The sequence below is a fragment of the Mesoplodon mirus genome (assembly GCF_964341445.2).
Source record: "Mesoplodon mirus genome assembly, chromosome: 8".
Taxonomy (NCBI): Eukaryota; Metazoa; Chordata; class Mammalia; order Artiodactyla; family Ziphiidae; genus Mesoplodon; species Mesoplodon mirus.
Window position 1 is genome coordinate 85169551 of NC_138984.1, and position 20938 is coordinate 85190488.

The 20938-nt window shown below is 39.8% G+C and overlaps 1 protein-coding gene across 1 annotated transcript in view; it reads left to right on the forward strand.

The window, feature by feature from the left end:
- MYO3B (myosin IIIB) overlaps nt 1–20938 on the forward strand; it is a gene marked incomplete at both ends in the record, with an annotated part of 398588 nt that overhangs the window by 215604 nt on the left and 162046 nt on the right. The window contains one exon of the mRNA XM_082630334.1: nt 17975–18054. Coding sequence (XP_082486460.1) covers nt 17975–18054 — 80 coding nt within the window. The remainder of the gene's footprint in view (nt 1–17974; nt 18055–20938) is intronic.

Here is a 20938-nt window from a genome sequence, read left to right on the forward strand (position 1 = left end):
CATCTTGTGTACTTGGGAAGACTGTGAGCTTCATGAGAACAAGGACCATGTCTTCTATTTCCTTTATATACAGAAAATACAGTCAGGACAGTTCACAGGACTTCACTGTTCCATGCCATTGCTTCTGTACCCCGCTCCCACCCTCATCACCACACCTTCCATCCCTGCCCCTTCCCTGCCTCCTAATCCTTTTTTCTTCCTCCAAAACTCAGCCCTAACATCACCTCCTCCAGGAAGTTCTTGGTCTGGGTTGGGTGAGATCCCTGGCGCCACTGGGGTGTAAGTTCCACGAGGACAGGATTTTGTCCGTTCAGTAGGATCCTCTTTCTAGCTCCTGGAGAGGCGCCTGGCACATACGAGATGCTCAGGAGAGTCTGTCTTTTCAGGCAGGGAGTGTACTCTGTGAACGGAATTTCCTTGTGGTCTTGAGAGCACTTGCAATGCAGTTGGGTCATCCTGATTTATGGTGCTGGCTGGGAGCCCACCAGCATGAGAGATTTATTTCAACAAGTTGTGAAATCCAGAGCTCCACCTAGAATTCCGTATTCTGAATCTGGGGACACACGCGTGAAGCCCTATTAGGACTCAGATGCCAGAGAAGCGCAGATAGAATCGCAGCTACATCTCTAGCATTTGAGATTGATTGCCGGCCCCCTTCCTGGTGGAGTGGACAGGCTGGGCTTTCCCAGAAGCAAACAGCACACGCACGTGCTGTAAGTACTTTGCTGGGAAGCCCGAGATCCATGTACTTGCTCAGAAACGTGGGTACCCTGGGGACTCTGGGTGCCCGTGTGGTCGCACTCCCTTCTATTACTGCCACAGCCAACTGGGAGGACCAGCCAAGAGACCTCTGCTGCTTCTGTGAGGTTCCATGGGGAGCAGTGTCCCCTTCTGCCCTTTGACAGGCTGGAGGGGAGGGCAGAGGGTCCTGGCAACCGCTGGACCATTCACACCTTCCCGCATCTCCCTTTGTTAATGGTTTTCAGCCCTTGTCTAGAAGAATCTTTGATTTTCTTTGCTAGGCTTGTTGAGGACAAAGTGTATGTGTGGTGTGGTTGTGAGGTAAGAGATCATCTCTTGAAATTCTTCTTTTGGTTTGTTTTTTCGAATCCCCGAATGCCTGTAGGTTTTGAGTTTGTATTCTCCAGGTGCTGGGTTTTTTTTGCTTATTTGTCTTTTGGTTCAAATATAAGCAGCTTAAATGTTTCTTTCCTTTTAAAACGTCTACCTGCAGTTTCTTCCACCCAGTCAACTGTGGTGGAATAAAGAGCCCTGGGCTATAAGTCAGGAGACAGGCTGAGTTTGACCTGGGTTGGTACTTTGCACCCAACGGGTTTAATTCAATTTTCTGAACTAGCTTCCCATCTGCAAAGTGAGGGCTTTGCGTGAAGAAGAACCTCTCAAGTAGAAGGAAGCTTACGGTCAAACAGACCAACCTCTAGTAATCCCTAGGCCAAACTTTCAGTCTGGAGTTACTGTGGTTTGAGAGCTCTCACTGGCTCTCTGTTGTTCATTGGTCTATTGCACCATGCTGTCCAGTGTGATATAAAATGGTCTATTCATCACATTTTCAAAAGTAAAAAGAAGCAGGTTGTCTTAGACCATTGGGCTGCTATAACACAATACCACAGACTGCGTGGCTAGTAAACAACAGAAATTTATTTCTCACCGTTCTGGAGGCTGGGAAGTTCAAGATCAAGGCACCAACAGATTTGATGCCTGGTGAGGGACCATTTCCTGGTCCATAGTTGGCTGTCTTTTCACTGTGTCCTCAGATGGCAGAAGGGGCGAGGGAGCTCTCAGGGATCTCTTTTATTAGGGCACTAATCCCATTGATAAGGGCTCTGCCTTCATGAATCAATTAACTCCCAAAGTCCTTACCTCCAAATACCATCACATTGGGGGTTAGGATTTAGCATATGAATTTGTAGGGGGTGGGGAACACAAACATTTAGTCTACAGCACAGACAACATTAATTTTACTAATACATCTTTACTCAACATATCAAAAATATTATCATTCAATAAGTAATCAATATAAAAATTGAGATATCTTACCTTTTTTCTTTCTTTAAACTAAGTCTTTGAAATCTGGTGTGTATTTTTTACTTACGGCACATCTAGTTTGGACTAACCACATTTCATGTGTTCTGCAGCTACCACGTTGAATAACGTGGTGGCTACAGAGAAGCACTGCCCTAGCCACAGATGTGCCTCATTCCTGCTCTCAAAGAGAATTGCAGAAATGCCAAAGAGCCCTTCTTGCTGGTCCTTCCAAAGAAAATAAATTCTTGTTTCTTCATAAAATAATATTTTACTGCATTCAGACTTCAGCCTATTTCCCAGTATGTGAGAAAAGTCAGTGTTCTGGATTTGCAGAGTTCCAGCACAAGCTTGTTGAAAGTTCCCTTGGCTCTCTTTGCAGAGATAGAAAGGTCCCATATGATCAGTATCAAGAGCAATGTTTTCCCAAGTGTGTTTCATGAAACTCTAGGTTTGTGGGATGTGATGAAGTGTGAGGTAGAGAAGAGATTTCCATGGTCAAAAAGCGGGGAGGGGGCTTCCCTGGTGGCGCAGTGGTTGAGAGTCTGCCTGCCGATGCAGGGGACGCGGGTTCGTGCCCCAGTCCGGGAAGATCCCACATGCCGTGGAGCGGCTGGGCCCGTGAGCCATGGCCGCTGAGCCTGCGCGTCCGGAGCCTGTGCTCTGCAACGGGAGAGGCCACAGCAGTGAGAGGCCCGCATACCGCAAAAAAAAAAAAAAAAAAAAAATGCTTGGGAAATACTAGGTATTAAATTCCATAAGCATCTTTACTGCAGAAATATCAAGAGATGGCTCTCCTGTACAGGGCTTCTGAAACCAGGAAGGTGCTTTTTTGCAAAAAGCATCTTGAGGGTCAAGAGTCAAGTGGGACTTACTGAGGCATTGCTGATCAGAAAATTTTCTCCCTGAGTCTTTTCCAGGGCAGTCTTCCAGTGTGGATCTTAAATCCATTTCCAAAAGTTCTTCATGCTTTCCTAGCTCGAGGGACCCTGTTGCTGCTGTGTCCTTGAAAGACAAAAACCAAAGTAACCTTCACTAATGAGTTGTAATAATGGCTCTAATATTGGGAAAGTATCTGTTCTGAATCAGATCCACTATCTTTCCTCAACACATTTTAATACTTTTTTCATAGCTCCTAAATGTGACAGTGAATGTACATTTTATTTTTAAGTGGCAGTACAGTTGAGGGCCATTTTATTTCTTTAATGATCTTGTCAAGTACAGCAAATATGGCAGCTTTGATTTTTCAAATGGTCAGAAATGCAAGAAAAACAAATTCTGTTTCTCTCACCAGAATCCTTCTTATTCATAGAGAAGAAATATGTTCCCATTTAAGATGAAAGGTTCTTTGCATTTATTTCATAGCTCATATTGAGGAAAAGTCTCAAGGCCATTTACGGTTTATTATTTCATCCCACTACAAAATCTCTTTATCATGGGGCTTTCAGGTCATCCTCCCTCCTCCCCACCTTACTAAAAGGTAACTCCAGGCACTTCAAATAAAGTGAATTAGAAACAAAGCCATCATAATTATAATCTCTCTACTTAGAAATGGATCACAACTTAATGCTTTTTTCCCCAGGAATTTGGGTCATGTTAATAAAAACTATTTTTCTCTTTAGAACACAAGACCAGCTTCTAACAGTCTGGCCCATATGTTAGAAGCATATAAAAGTTAATCATTTTGCTCTGGTGCCAGCGTGTTGTGTGCGAAGAGAAGCTGTAAACCACAGCTGTGTGGAGTAACAATTGTGAACTTTACTGGCTCGCACATGTGAGATGTCAGTAAACTAAATAAAATGTCACTTAACTTTACTGGAGAGTTGGAAGTGGGAGAGGAGCGCTAAGATTTTATTAAGGTTTGCATTTAGTAGAGTGGTTCCATTCTTTACGTTTCACAAGGATAGTTCTAGTTACACAAAACCCAGATCAACTGTTTTCCAGATGATTAGGTTTGGCTTAGCCACAAGGATAGTGATTGCTGGGTAATCAATGGGAACTGTGTGCAGTTCACCTGGTTTGGTATGTAAATGACTAAAAAATTCAGACATCATCTAAAATCAGTTGGGTTCAATCAGTTTGATCAGGCAGCAGTCCCCTCAGTTACTCAGGGGTTTCCTTTGAATGTGGCCAGAAACCCTGAAACAACGACAGAATCTTTAATTAGGCCATCCTAGTTGATGGGCCCTCTCAACATCACTGCTCATTGCTCTGCACAGCAGATATCTGACCTTGGGCCGTAGGCTTGTATACGCTTTGCCGCCATTTCCTTTCCTGGTGAACTGGGGACACGGCTCACAGTGTTGTATTAAATAATTCATTCTATACACTTAGCATAGTATCTACTACATTGTAAACATTCAATAAATGTTAGTATTTAAGTATTGTTAACTCTTTGCTGATCTGGAGCAGAGGGACAAATATAGGGCAAAATAAGTGGATTTCTACATGTATTTCCTTATCTCTGATGAACTGTTTTAAAAGACAGTAGATAATATTATACAGTACTGTGGGTTCTCCTCCCTCCTTTCTTCCTTCCTTCCTTCTTTCCTTCCTTCCTTCCTTCCTTCATCTCTTTCTTTCTTTTGAGAGTTTGTGATTTCTTTGTTTTAAAAATAGTACCTTAAGAGTATAGACAGGAAAGAATAAAATACACCCTCAAACCTTAAATCTTCAGTTTATTTACTTTCTTTTCTAGTCTTCCAACCCAACATTTAATGAGTTCTAGACAATAGAAAATTGGATAGTCTATAAAACTCTGATTAACCGAAATCCCTAATTAATAACGTTTTATAAATCTCAAAATACATGCTGAAGAGAAGGTCACTAACCTGAGTCAAGTGATTTAGCTTAAACTAAAACTCCGTGGCCAACTAGGACCTCTAGGGGCTCCACGTGGCTCTAATCAAATCCCCTAGACCAGCAACATCTACATCTCCACTCGCCACTGAAACTCTGTTAACTATAAATTTAACGGGAACACTTTATTCCCAAAACTCAATAAACATTCATCCAGCCTTCTGGATGATGAAACCCAGATACTTAGAAGGCAAGTAACTCATTCAAGCCCTCCTAACAAGTAAGTGACAGAGCTGAGACAAACCCCAGGTGGTTCAACCCTAGAACTCACAATCTTAACCACTTCACCTCTGCAATCCAGGCCTCAAATAGCTGGAGCAAAGTTTCTGAAATATGAAGGGAGAGTGGTATGGCCAGAGACCAGCAAAAAGTTCAGGGTACGTGGAGGGAGGTGAGGTGAGCTGGGGCTTGCTCCTAGAAGGGCATTGGATGTCATGTTAAATAAAATTTAATGCCACACATTTTATTCCTTCACTCATTCATTCACATATATTTATTGAGTGCCTACTATGTGCTAGGTTAATTATGCTAAACACTAGCTATAAAGTGGTAGATAGAATGGACTTAGTGCCTGCCCTAATGGAGGTTAGACTCCAGTGAGGAGTCATAGACACAGTGTTAGTTAGCTTCATGGGTAGCTTTCAGTGTCACATCAAGGAACATCTAGGCATTCTTTAGAAACATTTAAATCCTAAATCTATTTCATTCAGGCTTATTACTCATCCATGGTGCTATTGAATACACTAACTCTGTAGAATGGTTCACAGTCAATTGCCATTTCTTTGGAATAATGAGCCATAGTGTTCTTGGATGACTGAAGGAAGCATCTGTGATACTGAAGTTTTCCAAGAGATGGTAGATGTGATCCATCTATAGAAGGCAAGGATCTACTGTATATAGAATAGCTAACTAATAAGGACCTACTGTATAGCACAGGGAACTCTACTCAATATTCTGTAATAACCTATATGGGAAAAGAATCAGAAAAAGAATGGAGATATATATATATCTCCATTCTGTATATATATATAACTGATTCACTTTACTGTACACCTAAAACTAACACAACATTGTAAGTCAACTATACTCCAATAAAAATTTTTTAAAAAAAGAAGGCAAGGGTAGAAATCATCTTAAATGTTGTTCTGGTACATTGGAGCATCTTCAATAAACTTTTTTTTTTCAGCATCTACTATATGTAGTGCATTTCACAAATCTTCTAGCAGGTGCTAAAGAAATTTTTTTTGAATTAATGAATGGGAATAGAAATTCTTAGTGCCTGACTTCAGAGACCATGTGACCTATATAAGGAAACAAAGCATTTCTAAAGATAAATACCAATAGAAGGTAAAATATTTGCACTGATTTAAAAGGACTCAAAAGGGCTCAGACACAAGTGCACTAAATAACTGCAGCCTCTAGAATTAGCACAGAATTGTGATGCTTGTAGAGTTCCTTCATCAGAGGAATCTTTTTTTGTTGGCCTTTATTCTCAGTAAGGTCTATTCTTTAAAAGAAAAGTCAGTAATTAATTGCATCCCAAGTCTGCAGGATAAGACTTTAATTTAGGAAGATTTGGAAATCAAGCAGTTATTCTGGATGCTATGCCACAGTTCTATAAAGCCAAGTTCTCAAAAAAGCAATGTCTGTACTTACGAAATAAAACTTACGTTAACTGCATCCTTCAACACCATGACACATAGCAGGTTCAGTAGAAGAATCTTTCTGGTCAATGCCATTTTATGAACTGGTAAAAACAAACAAATCTGAGAGAGAGAGGGAGAGAGAAAGAAGAGAAGAGAGAAAAGAGAGAAATATGTGGTTGTGTTTGTGTCCAAGAAAACCTGTGGCAGTGTAGCTCAGATGTGAGTCACGCTGGCCAGTTAGGCATGTTATAAGCTTTGCTTCCTATAGAGTGTTGCATTTCTCAGTATGCCTGTCCTTTCTTTCTGGATTCTTAAGCTGCTACATTTTTTCTCAAAGAGATACACCTGAATGTTCAGACTAGGTCCTTTAAAAAGGCGCTAGGTGATACGAAATAGTCATTCCCTGAAAGAAAGCAAAAGAATTGGTAAGTGGGAAAATTATACTTGGATACCTACAGATCAGAAGTTAACCTTGAATGCTTTCAGAATCTCAATCAAAAAAAGGTTTATATAAGTGATGATTGCATTCATATTAGCACCCAGCTTTTCAAAATGACTGATATTTGCTAATATGCAAACTGAAAGAATCGTAATTTTTTACTAAGAGAATACATATTATGAAGATGTTGAAGATGTTGGTGCAGAAAGAATTCAGCAAGAGGCAGAGTGACAGGTAAGGAAGGAGTTTATTAGTATAGGACACTTGTGAGAGATACGAGCAGGCAGGCAAGGGAGTGCCACCCCAAGAACTTAGTGGGCTACAGTTTTATAATCAAAGGAAAAATGAGGAGTGGGAAAAGACCACTTTTTTTTTCATTCTTGAGTAGACTTCAGGCTTCCATCATCAGCTCTTCCTCCACGTCGGGCAGGGGAGTATTTTGTCCCTACATGGTCAAACTGGGACTCTCATGGCACTATGGAAATGGCCCAGAAGTCACTAATATGTACTAAAATATGGCACGTCATCTCAGGTTTTAGTATAATGTCATCTTTCCCTATAATTTTGTTTTTAGTGCATGCAGAGGAGCGTGTCCTAGGAATCATTAACTTATCTCACTGGGCAGGATGTGGGTCTCATTCCTCCGTTGTCATATTGTTTGGGGGCATGTCTCATGCTTCTGTTGCATGGTTTTGTTGCTAAGCAAGCCCACTTGGTTTAGTTGTTTAGCAAGCCTGCTTTCTTGAGTGATCATTAACTTACAGGGGTCTCCTATACTTTTTTCTCTACTTACAATCCGCTAGTGGGATTAACTATTTAATCACCTACTTTGTTCTTTTACTCTGTCCTATCACCTCGAATTACTTAATCTTAAAAACATTGTTGGTGGGAAGCAAAGAACTATACCTCTGTCCCCTCGCTCATGTGCTAAGGAAGAAGAGTGATACACAAATTAGAGATCTGAATAAGCTTACTTTAGTCACAATAGCAAGGGAAGGAGGAGGAGTAACTAGAAAGAGATGACAGAAACCGAGCCGTTGTTAGCTGCTCATGGTGAGCAGCTGTGAAGAGAACGCTGGCAAACTAAATATCCAGGCCTCCATCAAATCATTACTTAGGCTTCCTCCGTTTATCTAAGCCAAATTATCATCACCGTCCTCCCCCCTTCCGTTGCCTGCCAAACTGTGAAGAAATAACACATCATGCAGATTTTAGTTTTATCCTCTTTATTTTGTTCTTTCTTATTTTCTCCACCTCAGCAATCTCTTAAAATGTATTTCACAGACTTAGATAGACCTTCAGACCTGAATGGAAGCCCAACACTATTCAACCTTTTTTACTCCAGTTTGCATCCACAGATATTTCTCTTACTCGTGTGCTTGTTGGTCAGCTTGATGTTGCTTTTTTATTAAAAAAAAAAAAAAGACTCTAGGTTTTAGAACAGTTTTAGGTTCTCAGCAAAATTGAGAGGAAAGTACAGAGATTTCCCATATACTCTTTGCCACTATACTTGCACAGTCTCCCCCATTATTACCATCCCCCACCAGAGTGGTACATTTGTTACAGTTGATGAATCTACATTGACACATCATCATCACTCCAAATCCATTATGGTTTACATTATGGTTCACTCTTGGTGTTGTACGTTCTGAGGGATTGGACAAAGGTATAATGACATATTCATCATTATAGAGTCATACAGAGTATTTTCACTATCCTTAAAATCTTCTGTGCCTTGCCTATTCATCTCTTCCCTGGATCCAGGATCTTTTTATTATCTCCATTGTTTTGCCTTTTCCAGTTGGAATAATACAGTATGTAGCCTTTTCAGATGACTTTTTTCACTTAGTAATATACATTTAAGGTTCTTCCATGTCTTCATGATTTCATGGCTCATTTTTTTAGCACTAAATAATCCATTGTCTGGATGTAACTCAATTTATTTATCTATTCACCTACTGACATCTTGGTTGCTTCCAATTTTTGGCAACAGGGATTTCTGTGCAGACATGTTTTCAACTCCTTTGGGTAAATACCAAGGAGCGTGATTGCTGGATCGTATGTCAGAGTATGTTTATTTTTGTAAGAAACCACCAAACTGTCTTCCAAAGTGGCTGCACCATTTTGCACTCCCATCAGCAATGAATGAGAGTTCCTCTTGCTCCACATCCTTGGCAGCATTTGATGATGTCAGTGTTCTGGATGTTGGCTATTTTAATAGGTGTGTAATGGTATCTCATTTTAATTTGGATTTCCCTGATGATATAATGTGGAGCATCTTTTCATGTGGTTATTTGCCATCTGTGTATCTTCTTTGGTGAGGTGTCTGTTAAAGTATTTGGCCCATTTTAAAATCAGGTTGTTTGTTTTCTAACTGTTGAATTTCAAGAGTTCTTTGTGTATTTTGGATAACAGTCCATTATCAGATGTGCCTTTTGCAATTTTTTTCCCTGATGTTGCTTTTCAAACAATATTGTTTACTACCCTGACCAGCTCTCTAATCTACAGCCTAGGTGAAGTTCTCACATGTCCTGGCCACAGATGTCACACAGTCTTTTTTTGGTACTAGGTCAACATTACACTGTTCTTTGTAGTTCCCTCTTGCAAGAGTCCACCCCTCTTACACCACATTGCCTGACGTTGATCTAGATGCAGCTGCATAGCAGAGAGGGTTTGTTTCATGGATGCCATGGCAAAATGCACGTGAGTGGAGGACCACTAATCTACTCAAACTTCTCATTTGATGTGTAACACAGGTGAGTCGTAGAGAGAAGTGATCTGAAGTCAATGGCAGGCCTGGGATAAGAATTCAGGTTTCTCAATTTTAAGTCTAGTGTTCTTTTTATTGCTTCTAGGCTAAAGAGGGAGAACTAAAGAAGCACTTATAATTCCAAGCACTCAATCATCATTCTGCAAAATGTGAAGTTAACAGCCTCTTGTTTCTGAAGCCCTGTGTGGCTTTCTCAGTCTTAATTGAAAACACAAGGAGACATAATGTTACGCTTTACACAGGGGAATCTATAACTGACCCACCATGAATAGATAAGGTGTGTTGAGCAGAGCTTTTAGGGAGAGATGTTTTATCTTTAGTAATCAGTTTATTCTCTCTTGCCTTGGCATTTTATTTAGGATTCTAGTCTTGGACTATGGAATGTGAGTTCCCTGTGTTGCAACAACCTGACCCATATGAGATTTTACTCAAGGCTGTGGCCCCATTAACACTTGTAGTAACTAACAGGTATGAGTCCTCTAGTGGCTTGTATCCAAACCCTTCACCTTTGGCCACACAGTTGGATGAGTATCTACCTAAAGGCCACCGGAATAGCAAAATTAGCTAAGCTTTTGTCCATGGTCCCACCAGTAGCTTATGATGTCTTAATAAAGCCTTCCTTTTCCATGTTTTTGCCCTCCAAAAATTTTTTACAAAAGAGTAATTTCTACTCAGTTTTCAGTTTCTCCTATGACAGCTGTTTCTTAAAAGTAATCAGCCTGAAATAATAATACTATCAAAGAGGTATATTTTGGTGTGACAAATTCTGCTCCCCTTCATATGTAAACATTTCACCTGAGTGAAGTAATACATTTATCCATCCATGAAGAAATTAGATCAGGATTAGTTGTCAGAGAAGAATAGTAACCTGAAGGTTTGGAACATAGACAGGGAAAGTCTGCGGGAAGATTTCCAGGTTAGGGCAAGGAAATAGGGAGAATTAGTTGTTGCGGGTAAGGAAGAGACACAGCATTAAAGCCATGTTGCACTTTTGGAAGTGGGAATAGGAATGTGAAAAGCCGTGTGGGGGACCTTGAATATATCCTTTGCCTAAATTATAGTTTTGTCCAGGACTAGCCATGGTTGGACTAGAAACTGCTCTGCTGTGTATGGATGTCGCTCTGAGACTGGAATAAGCAATCCTTACGTGTCAGTGATATGTGGGTGCTGGCAGATATGCGTGTGTGGATTTCATTTTTTTCTCAATGGGTTAAGTCTTCTTGGATAGATATTAACAGTCTAGGCTCCAGCACTTTTGTGAACATGTCATGTAACTTGGCAGCCGTGTTATTTCCAAGTAAACTCCAAGCAAAACATGAGGGGAAGGCAGACAATACCCAGGGCTTTTCAAAACTAGCTCTATCTTTATTAAGATAGGCTGAACTAGCAACTTCCACCAATGTGGCAATAAAATGCAGGAAGCAGAGAGCCTCAGCTCCACTGTTGACTGAGTTAAGAAGGGAAGCCTGATTGCCTCCTTGACACATTCTGATGATTTGGTACAGTTGTTTGCTGTGTGACATCCTGTTTATAAGTTTTCAAGTTTAAAGAGCAAAAGAGTTATTATTTTTTCCTCAGCTCTACAATTTTGAAATCTCTGGGCCACAAATCTTTAAAGCTGTAGTTCCAATTCTAAATGAAAAAAAAAAAAAATCAATGAAAACCTTGGTTTGGCTTCCTTCAAACAGATAGTCTAGAGGTGTTCACTGTGCAGAAATTCCTTAAATTTCCAGACAAATATCAATTAAAAGTAGATACAGAAAAGAGGAAGAGGTTTCTTTTGGACATTGAATTTCCCACATACGTGGTAAAGGCTAGGTTGTGCATTCAGAAAAGAGTATTTGCTATATGTGCATATGTTTCTTCATTAGAACAGCCTGGAGGACAGGCTGATCTCTTATTTCTTCCCTCCACAAAACTACAGCCCCTTCTATATATATAAAATTTATCCATGTTCTTTTCTTGGGAAATTAAGTAGGCTGGGAGCTCTTCTACCTCCCCCCTGCCCGTTTATTGATATTAACACTCAAAGCCATAGATAAATGCCAGGAGAGAAAGTGAAAACTGTAGAACAAAATCTAACATTACACTTTCTTTCTTGGCCTCCTACAGCTGTGTCATATTTTTGTCACTATTTTAATTTACCTCAATGTATCAAATCTAAAACAAGTCTTTGTTATATAGATTTAGGATAGATCAGTATCTAAGTGGTTTTTTTTAAACATACAAAATACTATAGTATGTTTTATACAACTACTAAATTTAACCCCTTGCCTTTTAATTGGGTACAGTGTTATTAACTGAAGTTAGAGCATTTCATTCAGTGCAAGTATCACCCCATCATAGGTCTGTCCCAAGGTGACTCTCTAACCATTACTCACACTGCCTGTTGATTAGACAAAGTGGAGTTCATTGCTCACCGCATTAAGGGAGACCACCACCTCTCAAAGCTTTGGCAGTGTCTTGGAGAAGGAAAGGCAGGGTCAGAATTTGTTGAGAGATCAAGTTTGATTTAAGGCGGGTCTTTCTAAGTGAGAGGGCATGATTAGGATTGTGTAAAGATCACACACAATACAACCAGTCCATGATTGGTGGAAACAACAAGGTGAGGCTTTTAAAACAAGGGATTCATAGAATCATAGGGCTTAAACTGTCTTTGGACATTTTCCATAAAAGAGTTAATGGGTCTTGGGTCTTTCGGGCAGTTCTTGTAATGAACAGTCAAACCATGAACTGTCTAGACAGGAGACTCCTGGAAGAAGAAATTCATGCTAATGGAGACTGGAATAACATAAGGTCATTCTCATGTAGACAGGAAGGTGTGATTTTGGTGTTCAGTATCCAAGCTTACTGTAGGGTACAACATTCTAGTTCTCAGGTCTACTCAGATAATCTGGTAACAGAATAGCTGAAGCATTGGATATTTTCTTTGCAGCTCCTTTTGAGTAGCATTTGACACAAGCCTTTTACTTTTCAGCGTTGCTTTGCAGTCGTTTATTAGCCTATTTCTTGTGTTACAGAAAATTTCCCAAACAAATGCCCCCCAGCAGTTACCACCAGAACCCTGCAACCAATCTTTTAATCCCAGAGGGGGCAGCAGAGGGAAGTCAAGTTCCAAGCATGATTATTTAAAACAGCAACCCATCATCTTGGGCAATTCTTAAGAGGCAACTGAAATCATGGGTGCTGGGTGCTTTCCAAGAGCTGAAAATCCTCTGAAGCAGGCAGGAAATTGCCATCTTTTAAAAGTTTCAGCTCTGTCTTCAGACCACTTGTCTCTTTCCCTTTAAGTTGGAAGCAGGGAAATTATGTGGGATCATTGCAAGCTCCTTTTTAGAGTCTTTCCTAACCCAGTTCCCACGTAGGATATAAATTCCATCCAAAGCCTCTGACATCCGTTTTCGCTCCCCAACACACGTCAGGCAGTCACAGGAGGGTGCTCTGGGGCAATGAGGCATCCTTAGCAAAGAGACTGTCTGGGGGGTGAAGCAATGAGGATGCTTAACATTTGAAAGAAGTGTGAACACTGTATTTACATTCAAATTAAAATGGAAACTTCTTATAGGTAGTGTTTCTGAAAGGTGTGTGTGGCACATCTGCCGAGGTCTATTGTTTATTCATGCTGTAAATCCTTCGAAATGTGTTAAAATGCTTCCCACTCATTATAAAGCTCCTGCCACCCCTGGATTACGACTTTGATGTCACCAATCCTGCTTCAAAGGGTTCTTTCTGGGCTATTAATCACAGTTTAGCCTCTGAAGATATCGCCAGAGAAAACATTTGGACATCTTTGTGCTAGACCTGCTAAAAACTTTGAAATCTTGAGTGTCTTGCAAATGTACAAATTGCAGCATTTCCTTTCATTGACAACTTTTTATTTTGCTGCAGGATCAAATGACAGTTTAGGTAAAAATGCAAACAGATCTCTTGGTTTGGGAGGTTAGGGATGAGAGAGGAGATGAAGGGTGGGTGGTGAGGAAGGGAGATGGGAGTCTGAACAGGCCATTCAGACCCTTCAAAGGCAAAACGTGGTAGGAGTTAAAGTGGCCAAGACATGGAGGTTCAAAATGGAGTTGCCTTATCATTCTTTCTCAGCTTTATAGTTTGAACAAACCAGTGTTCACAGTAGCCAATTAGTGAGATTCTCTGTTCTCCTCTTACCTTCTACTCTCTGAGACCTATGTGAACTGTTCAAGCAAATCATCATCATCGTCATCATCGATGCTAGTAACACAAAGTGAGCACTCACCTTGTACCAGCTGTGTGTTGACAGTGCTTTTCGTGAATTATTTCATCCAATGCCCATAAACAGCTCTGAGGATTAGGTAGTAAGTACTGTCTTCATGTTGTAGACAAAGCAACCAAAGCTCTGAGATGTTAATTAACTTGTTCAAAGTCAGCCCCTATGACTCAGAGGCTGTCCCCCCTGCCTAACTAACTCTCTCTTCATCAGCTGTTTCAATGGGGGTGGTCAGGTTCCTCCCTTCAGGCTGAGGGACCCATACTGACAGACCTGCTTATCAGTCTATACCTTAAATCCTGGCAGTAGTGTTCTCTATCGCCCACCTTCTCTTTCAGGAAAACTCCCAGCATCTTTTTTTCTTCCTTATTTGTCTCTTTCAGTGACTGGTAAGCCCTAATTGGAGACTTTTTGTGGTAAAAACTTACAACGTGAAATCTACCCTCTTGACAGACTTTTAAGTATACAGTATGATATTGTTTACTGTATGCACACTGATGTACAGCAGATCTCGAGAAATTTTTCGCCTTGTATGACTGAAACTCTGTACCCATTGAACAACAGCTCCCCATTTCCCTGTCCCCCCAGCCCCTGGCAACTACCTTCTCCTCCTTGCTTTTATGAGTTTGACTGCTTTTGGTACCTCATATAAGAAGAATCTAACAGTATTTGTCCTTCTGTGACTGGCTTATTTCACTTTGCATAATGTCCTCCTGGTTCATCCGTGTTGCCCCAATGGCATGGTTTCCTTCTTTTTCTAAGGCTGAATAAATATTCCATTGTATGTACATGCCACATTTTCTCTCTCCACTCACCCTTTGACGAATATTTAGCTGTTTCCACTGCTTGGCTATTGTGAATAATGCTGCAGTGAACATGGGAATGCAAATATCTCTTCAAGATTCTGCTTTCAGTTCTTTTGGATAAGTACCCAGAGGTGGGATTACTGGATCATATGGCAGTTCTAGTTTTAATTTTTTGAAGAACCTCCATACTCTTTTCCGTAGCAGCTGTACCATTTTACATTCCCACCAACGGTGCACAAGGGTTCCAGTTTCTCCACATCCTCGCCAACACGTGTTATTTTTTGTTGCTGGTGGTGGTGTTTTTTATGTAGGGAAGGGAAAATAATTTTCCCTCTACCCTTCTAGGTTCTTAGCTGAGACACCCCTGTAACAAAAAGACAGATTTAATGGGAGAAAAACAAACAGAAATTTAATAACATGTATACCTCCTGTATACATGGGAGATATCCAGGGAAAACTGACTAAACTCCCTGAAATGGCCCAAGCCACCAACTTAAACATTATATCTAGCTAAAGACAAAAGATGTTGGGGAGTGGGGAGGCTGGTTATTGGAGTTGACTAGGAAAAGCACAGTAAACAAGGGTAAGGTTGTTATGCAAATGTAAGTTGGTGCCTTCTCCATTGAGAAGAGTTCCTAGAGGTTTAGAGTCATCTCTTTCTGGTACAGAGAGGGAGACACCTACATATGGAGATCCCCCTTGTAAATTTTTCTTACAAAAGGGTAATTTCTGCTCAGTTTTCAGAGCTTCACGTGTGTCTTCATTTTTAAAAAAATAACCAGCTTAGAGTAATCAGTATGTCAAAGGGGCGTATTTTGCTCCTCTTCATTTATAATGGCCACCCTAACAAGTGTGAGGTGATACCTCATTGTGGCTTTGATTTGCATTTTCCTGACTGTTAGTGAAGTTGAGCATCTTTTCATATACCTGCAAGCCATTTGTATGTCATCTTTGGAGAAATGTCTATTCAAGTTCTTTGCCCATTTTTTAATCAGCTTATTTTATTTTATTTTTTGCTGTTGAGTTGTAGGAGTTCCTTATATACTTTGGAAATTAACCTCTTATCAAATATATGGTTTGTAAATATTTTCTCCCATCTCTGGGTTGTTTCCCCCCCCTGTTGATGGTATCCTTTGCTTTGCAGAAACTTTTAGTTTGATAACAGTCCCAATTGTCTGTTTTTGCTTTTGTTGCCTGTGCTTTTGGTGTCCTATCCAAGAAATAATTGTCAAGACCAGTGTTAGGAAGATTTTCCCCTGTGTTTTTTTTCTAGGAGTTTTATAGTTTCTGGTCTTACATTTAAGTCTTTAATCCAGTGTGAGTTGATTTTCCAGTATGATGTAAGATACGGTTTCAGTTTCATTCTTTTGCATGTAGATGTCCAGTATTCCCAACACCATTTGTTGAAGAGATAATCCTTTCCCCATTGTGTAATCTTGGCACCCATGTCAAAGATTATTTGACCATGTGTGCATGGGTCTATTTTTGGGCTCTCTATTCTGTTCCATTGGTCTGTATGTTTATCTTCAGGTCAGTACTGTTTTGCCATATTGTTTTGATTACTATAGCTTTATAATATATTTTGAAATCAGGAAATGTAAGGTCTTCAGCTTTTGCTTTCCTTCTCAAGATTGTCTTGCAGTCCTTTGTGGTTCTATATGAATTTTAGGATTGTTTTTTCTATTTCTCCAGAAATGCCATTGAGATTTTGATGGGGATTGCACTGAATCTGTAGATCTCTTTGGGTAGCATGGACATTCTAACAATATTAAGTCTTCTAATCAATGAACACAGTGAAGGGTAACAGAATATGCCACCCCAAAATATGCCACTTCGGCATTAAAATTATTTTAAGCTGAAGGCAATTGAGAAGAAGCAGATACAAGAAAAGGCGCTCTCCCTTCCCCCTATTTGCCCAAAAGCAGGGCATAAATTTGTAAAAATATGCCCCCTCTCCTCTCTACCCAGAAAGCACATAAATTAATCACCAGAGACAACTCCAGACGCTTATCAACTCAAAGACAGCACCAGAGGAATCTATATAACGAATTAGCCCTTATCTTCCATTAGCTTCCCTATATATTTACCTTCCCACAATTTCCCGCCCCTAGAAACTCAAAGTTCTTTTCCTTTGTCTTGTCACTTCTTTATAAATTTATTGTTCTTTTGTTAAGATGTTATGTAAGCCCAAGTTCTAACCACCCCTTTGAGTTACTCATCCCTAAATACTCCTGTGTATATGTGTGATACATGCGTTAATAGACTTCTGATTGCTTTTCTCTTGTTACTCTGTCTCCCGTCAGTCTAATTTTTAGGGCCTCAGCCAGTGAACCTAAGATGAGTAGAGGAAAAAGGTTTTTTTCCTCCCCCACAATGGAATTGCTTTCCTTTTACTTTTGTTTTACAGTTTTCAGTATACAAGTTTTCGCCTCCTTGGTTAAGTTTACTTCCAAGTATTCTATTCTTTTTGATGCTATTGTAAATGGAATTGTTTTCTTAACTTCCTTTTCAGATTTTCATTGTTAGTATATAGAAATGCAACTGATTTTTTTATCTGTTGATTTTATATCCTACAACTTTGTTGAATTTATTTGTTAGTTCTGTTGGGGTGTGTGTGTGTGTGTGATCTTTAGGGTTTTCTACATATAAGGTAATGTCACCTATGAACAGAGATAATTTTACTTCTTCCTTTACAATTTGGATGCTTTTATTTCTATTTCTCACCTAACTGATCTAGCTAGGACTGCCAGTACTATGTTGAACAGAAGTGGTGAGTGTGGACATTCTAGCCTTGTCTTAGAGAAAAACTTTCCATTTTTCACTGTTGAGTACGTGATTTGTGGGCTTTTCATATATGGCCCTTTTATGTTGTAGTAATTTCCTTCTATTCCTAGTTTAAGTGAATTTGAGACCTTTTGTCCTTTCTTATATGCTTATTAAACTAATATATATTCAAATTATATTACAAATTATTTATAACTTATGATTATTATAATTTACTTCCAATTTATATCATTGAAGTTTCAAAATTCAAGTTTTTCCAAATTTTTCAAGTTCAGAGCAGATCATTTAGAACATTCTGAAAAATACAAGGGCACAAAGAGAAGAATTACTCATCATACTACTGTTTCACTTTTCCTTTGCCTTAACTTCTTTGTCTTTTTTGCTCAGGTAACTTGGCCCAGACAAGAGCCAGGATAACAGCAGCCTCAAGATCTTTGCCTCCGCATTTCAGTGCTGGGAGACCCAAGGTAAGTAGTATGTTTGTACTCAAAATACTGTGGACGACAAGATGTTCCCACCCTGGGGATTAACCTAGGTGGGCAACATTAGTTTCCTTTATCTGGCCCACTACCTGGGCAGTCTGGAAGAGAGATTGAAGGGATTTAGGAATCAGGGGTTAGGAAATTTGAAACAACACTGTGGAATCCTTTGCAATCCTGTGTCAGGGAAAAAAAACTTTTCTTCTACCCTCTTAAGTTCAGTATTTGGGGGAATGTGAATTAAACTGACATATTAGCAAGAGAAAAAAAATACTTTAATCATATACATACAGTAGTTCACCAAATAAGTGACTCAAAGGGCCAGTTAGATTTTGGGGCTTATATACCATCTTAATAGGAGATGAAGAGAGGAAGAAGGACGTTTCTGGGGCAACAAATGACTTTTGGGAAAAATAAATGGTCCTTTAGGAGAATAGATGGGAGGTATAACAGTTTTATGACAATGTCTATTTAGGCAATTTCTTATCCCAGTGCTGACTTCTCATCTCTGGTGATAGGAGTCAATCTTCTCTGATTGCAAAGCTCCCCTCTCAGAGGGGATTGAGACAGTTGAATTCTTTTGGAAGGCTTTGCTTTTAGGCAGATAAGGGGAGTTCCAAAAAACTTCTTCTTGCAACTGTTGATTCTTACATGTCTTCAGTTCAAAATAATCCTTATGCCACTGTGGCATATCTAGACCCCTTCACCTGATTTTCAGAAATATCACTTAAGATACAGAACAATGACACTTGAAAATTGTTGTCACTTGAAAATAAAGTCCATCTAGGAAGAGATAAAGCACTTTTCCTTGAAGCTATCACCAACCTACAGAGGAGGATAACAAAAGGAGTCAGCAGGGAGGAAAGGAACCAAACCCTTTCCTATTTCTCTGCTTTGCTCTCTGAAAAATGAGCGGTGCACTTGTCCATGCAAAAGCGGTGTTAGAAGGGTTCCTAAATATCCCGCTGTAAAATATTTTTAACTCTTCCATCCTTCCTGATAATGCTTCGCGCAAATCTCAAGGACTGGCTGGTTAACGCTCACTGTATATACTAATACTAACACCAAGAGACAATAATGTTAAAGGTGATGGAGTAATAAACAGGTCACATCTCTGAATTTTCTTACCTTTTTGTTTACATTGAATATTAAATAATTCATTTAATAAAGAATGATCAATACAGCTGCACATAATACCATTGACTATTACCCCCAAATTGATAGAGACATACATATCTATACTTACTCCCTCTGAGAATAAAAAACCTGCACATAAATAGGGATTCAGATCATCTTTGTTAACAATAATTTTTACACCCACATTGTTAGTACAATCCTGTGGAATATTCTACTTTTCAACCTTGTGAATTTGTGGCAAGATGTTAGGGCTATTTAACATGAGTTATATGGGCCCCTCAATGAGATTTACAGAGAAGTTTCAGTGGTTATGAGAGCCTCTTGATATTACATGTAAAATGTTGTTTGTGTTAAGTACAGTTGATTCTCATTATTCACAAGACTTATGTAAAGTTACTGTGAACACTGAATCAGCAAATCCTGAGCATTGCTCCTAGAGGAAATACACAGTTAGGTTCCTGCAAGCCTCTGGTTACAACACTTTTGTCAACTAATTAATACATAATTTTATATTATGTGTGTTTCTATTTAAAGACCCTTTATTTAATACAATTGACCCTTGAACAATATGGGGGTCAGGGCACCAACTCTCCACACAGTCGAAAACCCACATATAACTTTATAGGGGGCTGTCTGTATCCACGGTTCCACAGATGCAGATTCAACCAACTATGGATCGTGTAGTAGTACTGTATTTACCATTGAAAAATATATGTGTGTAAGTACATCCATGCAGTTCAAACCTGTGTTGCTCAGGTCAACTGGATACTTTTTATAAATAATTATATGTAGTATTGCTTTGTATAAAACAATATTTCAAGTACAGTATTTGTATCATTGAACTCATGGCCAACGGCACTATAACTCATGCCTTGAACAAAGCTAATCTAACACACAAATGTTCTCCAACAGGCACATGACAGCCTCCTTCCACTTAGGAACACTAGACAGCACTTCAGCACTATGATTAGGGGCTATTTTATTTTTATTTATTTTTTAAAAATAAATTTATGTTTTATTTTTATTTTTGGCTGCGTTGGGTCTTTGTTGCTGTGTGCGGGCTTTCTCTGGTTGTGGCGAGCGGGGGCTGTTCTTCGTTGCGGTGCGTGGGCTTCTCATTGCGGTGGCTTCTCTTGTGGAGCACGGGCTCTAGGCACATGGGCTTCAGTAGTTGTGGCACGCAGGCTCAGTAGTTGTGGCATGCGAGCTCTAGAGCACAGGCTCAGTAGTTGTGGCGCATGGGTTTAGTTGCTCCGCGGCATGTGGGATCTTCCTGGGCCAGGGCTCAAACCCATGTCCCTTGCATTGGCAGGAGGATTCTTAACCACTGCGCCACCAGGGAAGCCCCAGGGGCTATTTTAAACAGTAAAATCACCAGCCAAAAGCACAAAAATGCGGCACAAAAGTCATGACACTTAAGTAGACCTTGAAAAAGACACTTGTTTACAGCATGAGAGCTAGAACAAGAAGACAGAGTGTCACCTTATTCAACCTCAGCTGGAAGCATGCACATCAGGTGTCAAAGTTTCCACTGCTCTGCATGTCTACAAATGACCGTGAAAGCGTGTGAGCACTGATTGATTTGGAGATTACAAATACATTTCAGCAAGTAGGCAGATTCACAAATACAGCATCCACAAATAATGAGGATCAACCGTATATGTGTTTTTTTGCAGTCATTGGCTTCCACCAGATTCTAAAAAGGATCGTGAGACGTTCCTTTCAAAAAGATGAA